Here is a 12,112-nt window from a genome sequence, read left to right as displayed (position 1 = left end):
ATGTGTCAGACCGGAAACGCAAGGTCAAGTTTTGAAGATCGCTGCATTGTAAAATCCGAGCTTGGTGGACTCTGACCTGCGAAAATGAGATCATTTGACTGCGTGAGACCAATCGAGGATCAAAACATGACCTCTCTGTACAAAAATTTAAAACATGGAGCAATCGCTCGTCCCTTTTCGCAGTGCCATACAACAGAATTTCGCATGCTCAAACTCTAGTGTGACCGCAGCTTTAAGCAGCCTTCTCACAGCATTCAATGCGAAGTCTCGTTCGCCTTGCAGACATTACCAAGCGGTTTCCCTTGCATTCTAACTGACCCTCTGTTGCCAACCAGGACCGTTTCACAGCCTTGCTGCCTTTTCTGAACTTTGCTTCTCTCTTCAGACTCGAATCTATCCTGCCAGCCCTGATCTCTGCCTGGATTTTGACCATTGCATGTTTGCTGCCTGCCACTGACCCAGCATGGTCATATGTTTCACGTGAGCTCTCTTGCAACAATACAGTATATGTTTGTTATACTCTGTGTCGAATAAACGTACTGCAGATGGATTCTCCATTGTCAGGTCGGTCATTACAGCTTAAGTCTTTTGCACAGTACTGTACTTCTCTATTTCATTTCTGTACATACCTCTTAATGTAAATTGGAACTTGCATTTTGCCTCAGCTCACTTGTTTGTGTGCTTGGTCCATTCCTCTTTCCAAAACTTTAAGAAACAGATTGACCTAGAAATGCTACATCATAGTTTCAAGCTCCTGTAAAGTGCCCTGAACTTATCTTGCAGGGGGAGGATTGTTTAAATCACATTTCAATCTGTGGGTGTACATCAGGGTTCAGTATTTGGCCCGCTCCACTTTTCAATTCACAGAGAAATGTATTACTTTCTTATCAATAGTTTCGGATTGTTTCTGATCATGGTTTCTTTAGTTTCTGATTGCATTTTATTGTGAAATATGATGATCATAACCCATTTGCTCTAAACCTCAGTGTCTACTCATGAGTCACTGAATCGCAAGATAAGGCAGAAACCGTTTTCTGATAAGTTGTAGCACATCAGACTCACATCTCTTGTTTGAATACACTATGAACAGCAGCTACGCTAATTGTTTTCTGTTCTCTATTTCCACCTGGGGATACTCATCCTGAGGTCTTTAGAGAATGTGCAGTGTTATTGATGTGATCTAACACCTGTGAAGAGATGATGCCAATCATCGATGACCTCAGGGATCAACACATATGAAGAGATGATGCCAACCATAGAAGACTTCTGGATGTCTCCATAATCCTGGACCAGGCCATATCCTGAGCAGATGCTGTGGTGGTCATGGAGGAGTGGAGAGTATGAGACTGAATTGTGAAAGACCACAGTGGCAGACAAGTCTCTGCATTGATTCTGTAAGCCAGCCTGAACACCCGCTGGTGTCCTACTCACACCTGCAGCTTCTCCACGAAGGACGTCCAGCGTTCTCCAGCGCCTAGACTGCAGCTCTGCACAAGAAATTTGGCCAGAAGAGAAATGGTCGTGCCCAACTGAGCCTGGTTTCTCTCAAGGTTTTTTTTTCATTCACTTTCATCAATCGGTGACGTTTGTTCCTCCACTGTCGCTACTGGCTTGCTTGGTTTGGGACTTGTGGAGCTGCGCATCGATGGATTTGCTCTTCAGTGTTTGGACTTTCAGCAGTGAAAATTAAACCACACTGAACTGAACTGATCTGAACATCAACTCTGAAAACTGGACTGACAGAGTTTTAATCTACTAGAACTTCTATGTGAAGCTGCTTTGACTCAATCTACATTGTAAAAGCGCTAGAGAAATAAAGATGAATTGAATTAACTTGAACAATTAGATTGAGAACGTTATCAATATTTTGTGCATTATTACCAGAGTCCTTGCAGCCAAACTTCACTGCTGGGTCACACATGTGTGTTACACCCTCGCAGTTCTTTTCATCGCTCAGATCCATGCAGTCGGTGTCTCCATCACACCGCCAGCGCAGGGGAATACACAAGCCGTCCATGCGACACTGGAACTCATCTGTGTGACAGCCACCAGGTGGACGGGTTGCTGTCGAGAAAAAACAAAACAAAAATAAACAGAATTTATGCCAATCCCCAAAACAAATAATTTGAGTGAAGTTTCATAAACTAATTTGGAGAGGAGCACGTGATATGATTGAGCACGACTGGCTGCTCATCTGTAATCAGTAATAATCCAATCAGAGTGATCTTAGTTTACTATAAATGAATCATTTTCTTCCTACTGCTCTCTCTTCGTTTGCAAGAATCCCCCCTTCCACCCCTTCTCCTCCTTTTCCTCCCTTTTCTAAAGGGGGAGCTCTCGAGACCTTCCTGATCTTGGATCTCCTGATATGCTTATTGACCAGGCGGGAGCCCTGGGCTCAAATATCTCTGAGCTCAGGGCTCTCTCCCGGGACAGCATGCCAAACCTGCTTTATACGCCAAGCATATCTAAGTGGGAAATCTTGAAATCAATATTTGTGAACAATTCATAAAGTTATCTCATTTATGCTGCTTGTTTGAACAACGTAAAGTTACAGTGATTTTTATCAACCCAGGCTCATTGCGGATATGTACCCAGGTCTACATTTCTGGTACGTCTGTTCGCAGTTTTTGTTTTCGCAAAATCCACCAGAGGCCGCTGTGTACGCTTTTTGATGATTTCTCTCACACGTCCTCTTCTTGCTTAAATCCACCAGAGGGCGTAATTTACACTTCAGCAGACCAGGCCAGCTTACAATCGACTGAATGACTGACCCACCCACCTCCTTTCCCTAAACCCAACCAATCGTGTTTTCAAAAGCAATCTAGAGAAAGAAAAGCCGTCGTGGCCATGTGATTTCACCACGCTTTCAGCCTGTTGTTTATTTATTGTTTTGCTTTTGTTTTACCAGGTTTCTGCAGCAGTTCTTTGCCAACTTCAAACCCTGTCATCGCGGTCAACTCCTCTTTGCATCCCAAGTCCACCGACATATGCGGTGAGCTACTGGGCAAACAGATAACAACGCAGAAGCCGCTCATATGGAGTTAAGTGGTCGGTGATAGAGAGAAAAATAAAAGTCGTCGCAGCATCATACAACTCTGTAACATTCGTTTTTACCTCTGGGTACATAATTCGCACTCTCTAGAAATATAGACAGGGGTACATATCCACAATGAGCCTGTGTTGGATTTTTTTAATCACTGTAAAAAACAATAAGTTACTAGTAAACCCGTTGCCTTAAAAGCAACAAGCTGATTTTACTACGATTTTAAAAAGTAAGTAAACCCATTGACTTTTATAGTTATGCACATTTATTTATTACTTAATCATTTTAAGGCAGAGCGTCACAGTGGCGCAATGGGTAGCGCTGCTGCCACACAGCAAGAAGGTCGCTGGTTTGAGCCTCGGCTGGCTCAGTTGGCATTTCTGTGTGGAGTTTGCATGTTCTCCCTGTGTTTGCGTGGGTTTCCTCCGGGTGCTCTGGTTTCCCCCACAAGTCCAAAGACATGTGGTACAGGTGAATTGGGTAGGCTAAATTGTCCGTAGTGTATGAGTATGAATGGATGTTTCCCAGTGATGGGTTGCAGCTGGAAGGGCATCCGCTGTGTAAAACATATGCTGGATAAGTTGGCGGTTCATTCCGCTGTGGCGACCCCAGATTAATAAAGAGACTAAGCCGAAAAATAAATGAATTATAAGGCAACGAGTTTGCTCTCTTCTTTTAAGTCAACTAATCGCTTTTTAGTGTAGAGAGGCAATGTTTGAATTGCTTCAAAACCCACAGGTGTACCTCTGGGTTCAGTGTTTGGTCCATTCTTCTTTCCAAAACTTTTATTGCATATTTTTATTAACATTTTAACTATTAATCACAAAACACATTGAAACACACCAACAGACAATGCCCATTTTAACAAGACAAAGCTAAAGAAAGAAAAAGAATAAATTAATAAACAGAATACGTACATACATGCCTAATAAAAATACAATAAATAAATAATAGCAATGATAATAATAATAAAAAAATAAATAAACAAACAAAATGAAAAAAAAAAACATATAAAGATTAAATAATAATGACATAAAATACATAAATTCAGTTATGACATACCATAACTCAAAATGCAGCTTAAAGAAACATCAATAAGGTCTAAGTAAGGAGTCTAGACTTGATGAAAAGCCTCAGTGGACATATAAATGACACAGGTAAGAAATTCTAAGGGAATCATTTCCCTAGTAATATTGTGCCACCCTTTTGAGGAGATTGATTTTCTTTTTTAGAAACAGGACTGAGGTTGATTAACAGATTTTAATTAAAAAATGTGAAAAAAATATTGATGCATTTTTACAGCAGTTTAATTCAGTGGATGTTTTCATCCTGAACATGACAAAAGGATAGTGAATTTGAACAGTACACAAGGGTTAACATAAGTATTGTGCCATTTCTCATCTTACAGTCTCCTCAGCATGCATCCCTTTATGATCTCATATTCTATGAAATGTGTAAGTCATATTGGAGAGAAGCATCTGCGAAAATAACAACAGTAAACCCTGTAAGTTCTTCACAGGCGAATAAAGCTCTTATTGTTGTAGTTGCATAAGGTGGGATTAGTTTGTATTAATCCCTTTTTAAATTCATCATCACCCTGTAATGTGCCTCATATCTAACTCTAGTGCTAACAGAGCCACTGGCAAAGACGTTTATCCTGAAGAGAGAGAGAAGTCTATATTTGGATAAAAATGGCAGTGGTGTATATTAACACAAGGATTCCTCATTAATTAACATGTGATTTCTAACTGCAGAAACTTGACACTGTTATTTATATGGAACAGCGCTAGAACCAAGACTGAGAACTGAAGCATGAATTACTTGGATGAATTACATTATCAGAAACTCATATAGATACTGTGATATACGGAAGTCCTTAGAGGCCATGCGTGATTATATTTTTCCTTCTTGTTTTCTCATGATCATGACTTTATTCTCCCATGATCTCAACATCAGTGCCTAAAGGACAAGAGCACAAGCCTAAGCTGAACAACCGTGATCTCCGATCCCTCAGGAGGCGCTGCATCAAGAATCCTAATTCTGGTGCATTTGCAGCAACGCTAATTAACACCGTCCCTGCCAAATAAACAAATAAATAAAATGAACTGACCCTGGTTAGTGCAGTTGGCGTGGGTCTCGTCGCTGTAGTCTCCGCAGTCGTTGTCTCCATCGCAGGTCCAGTAATCGGGAATACATCGACCGCTGTTACACTTAAACTGAGCGCTGGAGCACGAGTGACTGCAGCCGGCTTCATCACTGTTATCACCACAGTCATTGTCTGAAACAGGTCAAGCAGACAGATGTAACTCACTAATACAGGACAGACTCAAACATCACATTATGTTTTAAAGCACACTGGCAGTCTAATATCTGGACACACGCTCTATGAGTTTCTCAATGGATAATAAATATTTGCCTTGAGAAGGGTTTGAGGTAGCACTTTACTTGAAGGGGTGTTCATTTGAAACCTTTATAATCATGATGTGTCACGTCATGAATGTGAATGAGATTTATGCATACTTATGGAACCTGTTATTAAGTGTCATTCGCTCTGTTAAGACATTTTAAATGAAAAAATTAATTAATAAAAAAAGGAAATTAAATTAAATTAAAGTAGTTTATTTAAAATAAAAATATATATATTTATTTTATAAAAATAAAATAAAATAATTAATAAAATAAAATAATTAATAAAATAAAATAAAATAAAATAAAATAAAATAAAATAAAATAAAATAAAATAAAATAAAATAAAATAAAATAAAATAAAATAAAATTAAATTAAATTAAATTAAATTAAATTAAATTAAATAAAAATTAAATACATAAAAATTAAATAAATTAAATAAACATTTACATTTTGAGAGACGTAAAATTTACATTTTTGAATTAAATAAAATAAAATACATTATTTAATTAAATAATAAAATAAAATAAAAATAAACATATAAATAAATTAATTAATTAATTAATAAAATAAATAAAAATGAAATAAAAAATAAAAAAACAAAAATAAAATAAAGAATAAATTAAATAATAAATAAAATACAATAAAATAAAATAATTAACTAATTATTAAATAAAATAAGTTAAAAAAAGAAATAAATAAAAGACATAAAAATAAAATTAATTAATCAAATAAAATGTTAGTTATGAGCTTGTGTTGCATATAGCCTATAACATGCTCTCATGTTTTAACTGTTTTACGTTTTGATGAACATAAATTTGCATATGTGGTTTCAACATCAGCATGCATTTAGGCCTGTCCAGTTTCATCCGGTGTGCGTTCCATCAACATCTCCTGAAGTGGTTTGAGCGATGAGATTTATATCCATCTAGAATGCATTTGCACCTGCCCTTTTCACAAAACACTTGAAGTGACCAGAAACATCCCCATAGGCTGAAACATGAATACTTCACATTAACATAATAAAAGTGGCATCTTTGCATTTCAGACACACATTTCACAACATAAATATAAAATATGAATAAATAATAAACATCACAGAAACTGCATAGATCACACATGCACCACTCGGAATAGACATTGTTAATATTATTACGCTGAACCTCTTCTTATTCACTAGCGGTGTTAGTTGAAGGGGCGGGATTTAAAGGGACAGTCCACACAAAAATTCCTTATTTCATTTTATACTTTGCTCGTTTGAAGTTCTTCTTCAGTTGAACACAGCTGAAGATATTTTGAAGAATGCTAGAAACCTGTAACCATTGACTTTCATTCGTTTTTCCTTCTATGCAAGGCAATGGTTACAGATTTTCAGCACTCTTCAGAGTAGCTTCTTTAGTGTTTAACAGAAGAAATAAACTTGTATACTGCAAAAAATACAAGATTTTGTCTTGTTTTTAGTCCAAATATCTACAAATTCTTAAATCAAGAAGCATTTTCTAGACAAGCAACAAATATTGTCTTGTTTTTAGAAATAATGAGTCAAAATAAAGTGATTTTTTCCATAAAACAAGAAAAATAATCTGCCAATGGGGTAAACGGAATAATCTTGTTCATGTTTTGATGTAAGATTTTTTCCCCTTACCCCATTTGCAGATTATTTTGCTTTTGTTTTAAGTAAAAACTCACTTAATTTTGGCATATTATTTCTGAAAACAAGACAATATTAACGCGTATCCATAAAATGATTCTCTATTTTTTTATAATTATTTTTTGGGGGTTTTCACCTTTAACAGTAGAGAGTATTGACAGGAAAGTGTGGGGAGCAGAAAGAGGGGAAGGATTGCCGGAGTGCATGTGACGACGCACTAACCACTACACCACTGGTGCAGACAAAAAAAATTATTCTCTATAAGAGTAAAAACACGACAAAAAATCTAAGTAAGAAAGGCATTTTCATGCAGTGAAGTAGTTAAATGAATAGTTACACTGTAACCACATCACTAAATTTATGTAACAACATTACTAAAATGTAAATAAAAATAATAATAATTAAAAAAACACTTTATTTGAAAACTTAAAAATAAAATAAAATTAATCAACTAATAAAATAAAATAATTAATAAAATAAAAAAATAAATTAAATAATTAAATTGAATTAAATTAAAACAAAAATTATATTCAATTAATCAATTAAATAATACAATTAAATAAAAGAATTAATTAATTATTAAAATAAAAAAATTTAATTAACTTTAAAAAATTCTATTAAATTAATCAATTAAATAATAAATAAAATAATTAGTTAATTAATTATTAAAATAAATTATAATAAAATAAAACAAATAAAAAATAATGAAAATAAATAGTAAATAAAATTTAATTAGTAAAATAAAAATAAATTAATTAAATAAATTAATTAATTATAAAAAATATATACATATAAAATAAATAAAAATTAAATAAAAAAAATAAAATAAAAAAAAAATAATAATAATAATTAATAAAATAAAACACTTAATAAAAAATAAATACAATTTAATTAAATAAAAAAAGCTTAATTTTCATATATCTTAAAACAAAATATTTCTTCTTGTCTAAAAATGCCTCTTTTAGATATTTGGACTAAAAACAAGACAAAAAAATGTAAGCAAAAAAGCCTTTTTAAAGGTTTACAACAACCTGATGTTGCATTAACAGTCACTTTTACATTTTTGAGTGAACGATCCCTTTAACCCTGTTTCAGGCACCCTATCAGAAATTGTTCATTTTTACAGACAGAGTCTCGCTGCAGGTGTTTCAAAGCTCTTATTGCACAGGTGCATGTTGATCTATGCACTAACCGGTTGGGTTTGGACAGTTGAACTCATCAGAGCTGTCCCCACAATCCTTCTCTGCAACACACAGCCAATGTGACACAGGGAGAGGGTGAATGGTCGAGAGAAGAGGACATGACGTTACACAGATGATCAGCACACAGACAAATGAGGGAGAAATCGCGGTAAAAAAGCTCACCGTTATCGCAGCGCCAGTTGATGTTGATGCAGCGGCCGTTGTCGCAGGTGAACTGAGTGAGCGGGAAACAGGTCGGGTACGCTGACCATACAAACAACAGCACAAATCATTAATAATAATCATACAAATGCACATAGGACACTTGGAAACATTTGAACTGAATGGGAAACATCCTGGGAAACATCCACACACACTCACATTCACACACACACATCCACTACGGCCAATTTAGGTAATCAATTCCCCTTTAGTGCATGTGTTTGGACTGCGGGGGAACCCGGAGCACCCGGAGGAAACCCACGCCGACACGGGAAGAACATGCAAACTCCACACAGAAACGCCAACTGGCCCAGCCGGGACTCAAACCAGCGACCTTCTTGCTGTGAGGTCACAATGCTAACCACTGAGTCACCATGTTGCCCTTATTTATGTTTAGATAAATATAAATAATATTTGATAATATTTACACAATCTAGAGATTAAAAACAAACATTTCATAAGATCTATAGCAATAAGGTTCCATTAGTTAATGTTAATTATTACATTAAACTGAACTAACACTATTAATGTTATATAATAAAACATAAAAACAACTGTTTAAATACATTTAGGCAACACTTTAGTTTAAGTACTACTTCCCACAATCAACACTGGCTGTCTATTATTAAGATATTGTCTGTGCATTAGTACTTATAAAGTACATATTCGACATCGCTAATGCCTAGACCCAACTACCTTAATAGCTGTAAAAAATAATAATATTAAAATAAAATAAAATGTAATAAAATAAAATAAAATTAAGTTAAACTAAATAAAATAAAATAAAATAAATAAAATTAAGTTAAACTAAATAAAATAAAATAAAATTAAGTTAAACTAAATAAAATAAAATAAAATAAAATTAAGTTAAATAAAATAAAATAAAATAAAATAAAATAAAATAAAATAAAATAAAATAAAATAAAATAAAATAAAATAAAATTAAGTTAAACTAAATAAAATAAAATAAAATTAAGTTAAACTAAATAAAATAAAAATAAAATAAAATTAAGTTAAACTAAATGAAATAAAATAAAATTAAGTTAAACTAAATAAAATAAAATAAAATAAAATTAAGTTAAACTAAATAAAATAAAATAAAATAAAATAAAATAAAATAAAATAAAATAAAATAAAATAAAATAAAATAAAATAATAAAATAAAATAAAATAAAATAAAATAAAATAAAATTAAATTAAATTAAACTAAATTAAATTAAATTAAATTAAATTAAATTAACTAGTGGCTGTCTATTATTAAGATATCGTCTGTTTATTAGTACTTATTAAGTACATATTCGACATCCCTAATGGCTAAACCCAACTACTACATTAATAGCTATTAATAAGCAGCAAATTTTAGTTTATTAAGGCAAAAGTCAGAGTTAATAGTTTATAAATAGCTAGAATTGTACCTTAAAATAAAGGCTGACCAAATCCTTATTTTCATTTTAGTTTCATTAATAATATTAACATTCTGTTAACATGAACTCTTACTGTGCTTCCACACTTCCTTCAAAGCTGGATCAGCCAGAACTAGCACCGAACTACAGTTGAAGTCAGAATTATTAGCCCCCTGTACATTTTTTTCCCCAATTTCTGGATATTATGTTTTAACACATTTCTAATCATAATAGTTTTAATAACTCATTTCTAATGGTTTCTTTTATTTCTTTGGCATGATGACAGCACATAATATTAGACTAGATATTTTTCAAGACACTAGTTTTCAGTTTAAAGTGCCATTTAAAGGCTTAACTAGGTTAATTAGGGTAAAGTTAGGGTAATTCGGCAAGTCATTGTATAACAGTGGTTTGTTCTGGAGACAATCCAAAACAAATATAGCTTAAGGGGGCTAATAATATTGACCATAAAATGGTTTTAAAACAATTAAGAACAGCTTTTATTCTAGCCGAAATAAAACTAATAAGACTTTCTCCAGAAGAAAAAATATTATAGGAAATACTGTGAAAATTTTCTGAATCTGTTCAACATAATTTGGGAAATATTTGTAAAAATTCACAGGACGGCGAATAATATTAACATCAACTGTGGTTGTGTCTAAAAGCATTACATGCATATTAATGAGTGAAACCATGAATATTAATGCGTGTGTTAGATTTACCGCAGGACGGTGGTTCGTCGGAGCGATCACCGCAGTCGTCGTCCAGGTCACAGGTCCAGGAGATGGGGATACAACGGCCGCTGGCACATGAGTACTGATTCGGAGGACACGTCCGAGCTGCAAAACACCACCAAAACATTCCCATCTGCATTCATGTGTGCTTCAGCTCATCTGTATTCCAGTGCAGATTACAATACAGTGCTTCTCTTACTCCTGCAGAATACATTCCTCACACAGATAATCTCTTACGTTTAGCTTAAAGAGATGTTCTTTAACTAATTCAACCATACACATCAGTTTTATTGGTATAAATTGATATATTCAGTAGTGATAAATCGTTTAAAAATATAATCTATACTAGTATGGAGGCCAAGAGAGCTCAAATGTGCTTTCACACTGTAAAAAATACTCGGAAATTTTAGGATTTAGGTATTTAGTCACTCATGTTTTTATTATTTTTCCATTTATACAAGTTTTGAATTGCATTATGGGAGCTGGATCTTTCTTTCAACAATTTTAACCTTGAAAAGTAAAAAAAAATTGACTTTTATGAACATTTTTAATAGTGTGCAGTGCTATATTGTGTGTGTTGGTGTATTACGCTACAGAAACCTTGTAATAAACTGCAGCACATTTTCTGCTATTTTACAGACTTATTTCTCTACATATGAGTTCTTATATGTTATATTATTATTTTAAATGACTAAAATGTCGATAAAAGTCACTTTGTTAAACTGTAGAGTTGAATTTTCAACATCAAAAGTGGACAGAGCAGAGATCAACATCCCATAATGCAATTCACCACCGCAAATAAACAGAAAACATTTGTGAATCACAAAATATGGAAACTGTTGGCACAATGTTCACACAAAAGTACGCTCGAAGCTTAATAATATTCCGATTGAATCACTGAAGGCACATGGTCTGGGGTTTTTTGCAGTCTGTGGAGGGTTCAGAAAGCGGACTGATGGTTCTGCATTTGACTTGACTGAACAGATTTAAAGCATGAATGTTTTCTGGTTTATATACATATTTGAGTACAAAGGACATTACTCACAGCTTCAGAAGGAAGAAGTATGATATTTTGAGAAATAAGAGAAGGAAACATGATTCTCGCATGGTTTCAGCAGAGGGAATGTGAATAAACACTGTTAATAATAACTTCATTTCTGGAGTCAGTTCCTGTTCATTTGTAATCAAGATTCAGGTTTCTACCTGATGGTTGCATCATGTGCCTTCTAAAGTCTAAAGCACAGGGCGCAAAAGCATTAAGGGCGTGTCTGAATCCACTTTTGTTATTTTAAGGATGGAAAAATCCACTTTGCACCCCGGCGCACGGTCTAACAGGGTTGAGCTTATTCTCTTAATGAGTTCTAGGTGTGTTTTGAGAATAAACCAACCAGAGTCTCATCTCCCATTCCCTTTAAGAGTCAGTTGCGTCGTACCATGGTGCATTTGCTATTTAAATGGAGGACTTTGT

At 33.9% G+C, this 12,112-nt stretch overlaps 1 protein-coding gene across 1 annotated transcript in view; it reads right to left on the bottom strand.

Moving 5' to 3' along the window:
• The window catches only part of lrp1aa (low density lipoprotein receptor-related protein 1Aa), a 239,829-nt gene that overhangs the window by 117,778 nt on the left and 109,939 nt on the right, over positions 1-12,112 (bottom strand). The window contains exons 18-21 of the mRNA XM_056467699.1: positions 10,633-10,749; positions 8,469-8,549; positions 5,157-5,324; positions 1,882-2,064 (exon numbers count right to left, since the gene is read on the bottom strand). Coding sequence (XP_056323674.1) covers positions 1,882-2,064; positions 5,157-5,324; positions 8,469-8,549; positions 10,633-10,749 — 549 coding nt within the window. The remainder of the gene's footprint in view (positions 1-1,881; positions 2,065-5,156; positions 5,325-8,468; positions 8,550-10,632; positions 10,750-12,112) is intronic.

This window comes from Danio aesculapii, chromosome 11, assembly GCF_903798145.1.
Source record: "Danio aesculapii chromosome 11, fDanAes4.1, whole genome shotgun sequence".
Taxonomy (NCBI): Eukaryota; Metazoa; Chordata; class Actinopteri; order Cypriniformes; family Danionidae; genus Danio; species Danio aesculapii.
The sequence above is the reverse complement of the archived record's forward strand: the minus strand, read 5'-3'. Positions and strand labels throughout refer to the sequence as shown.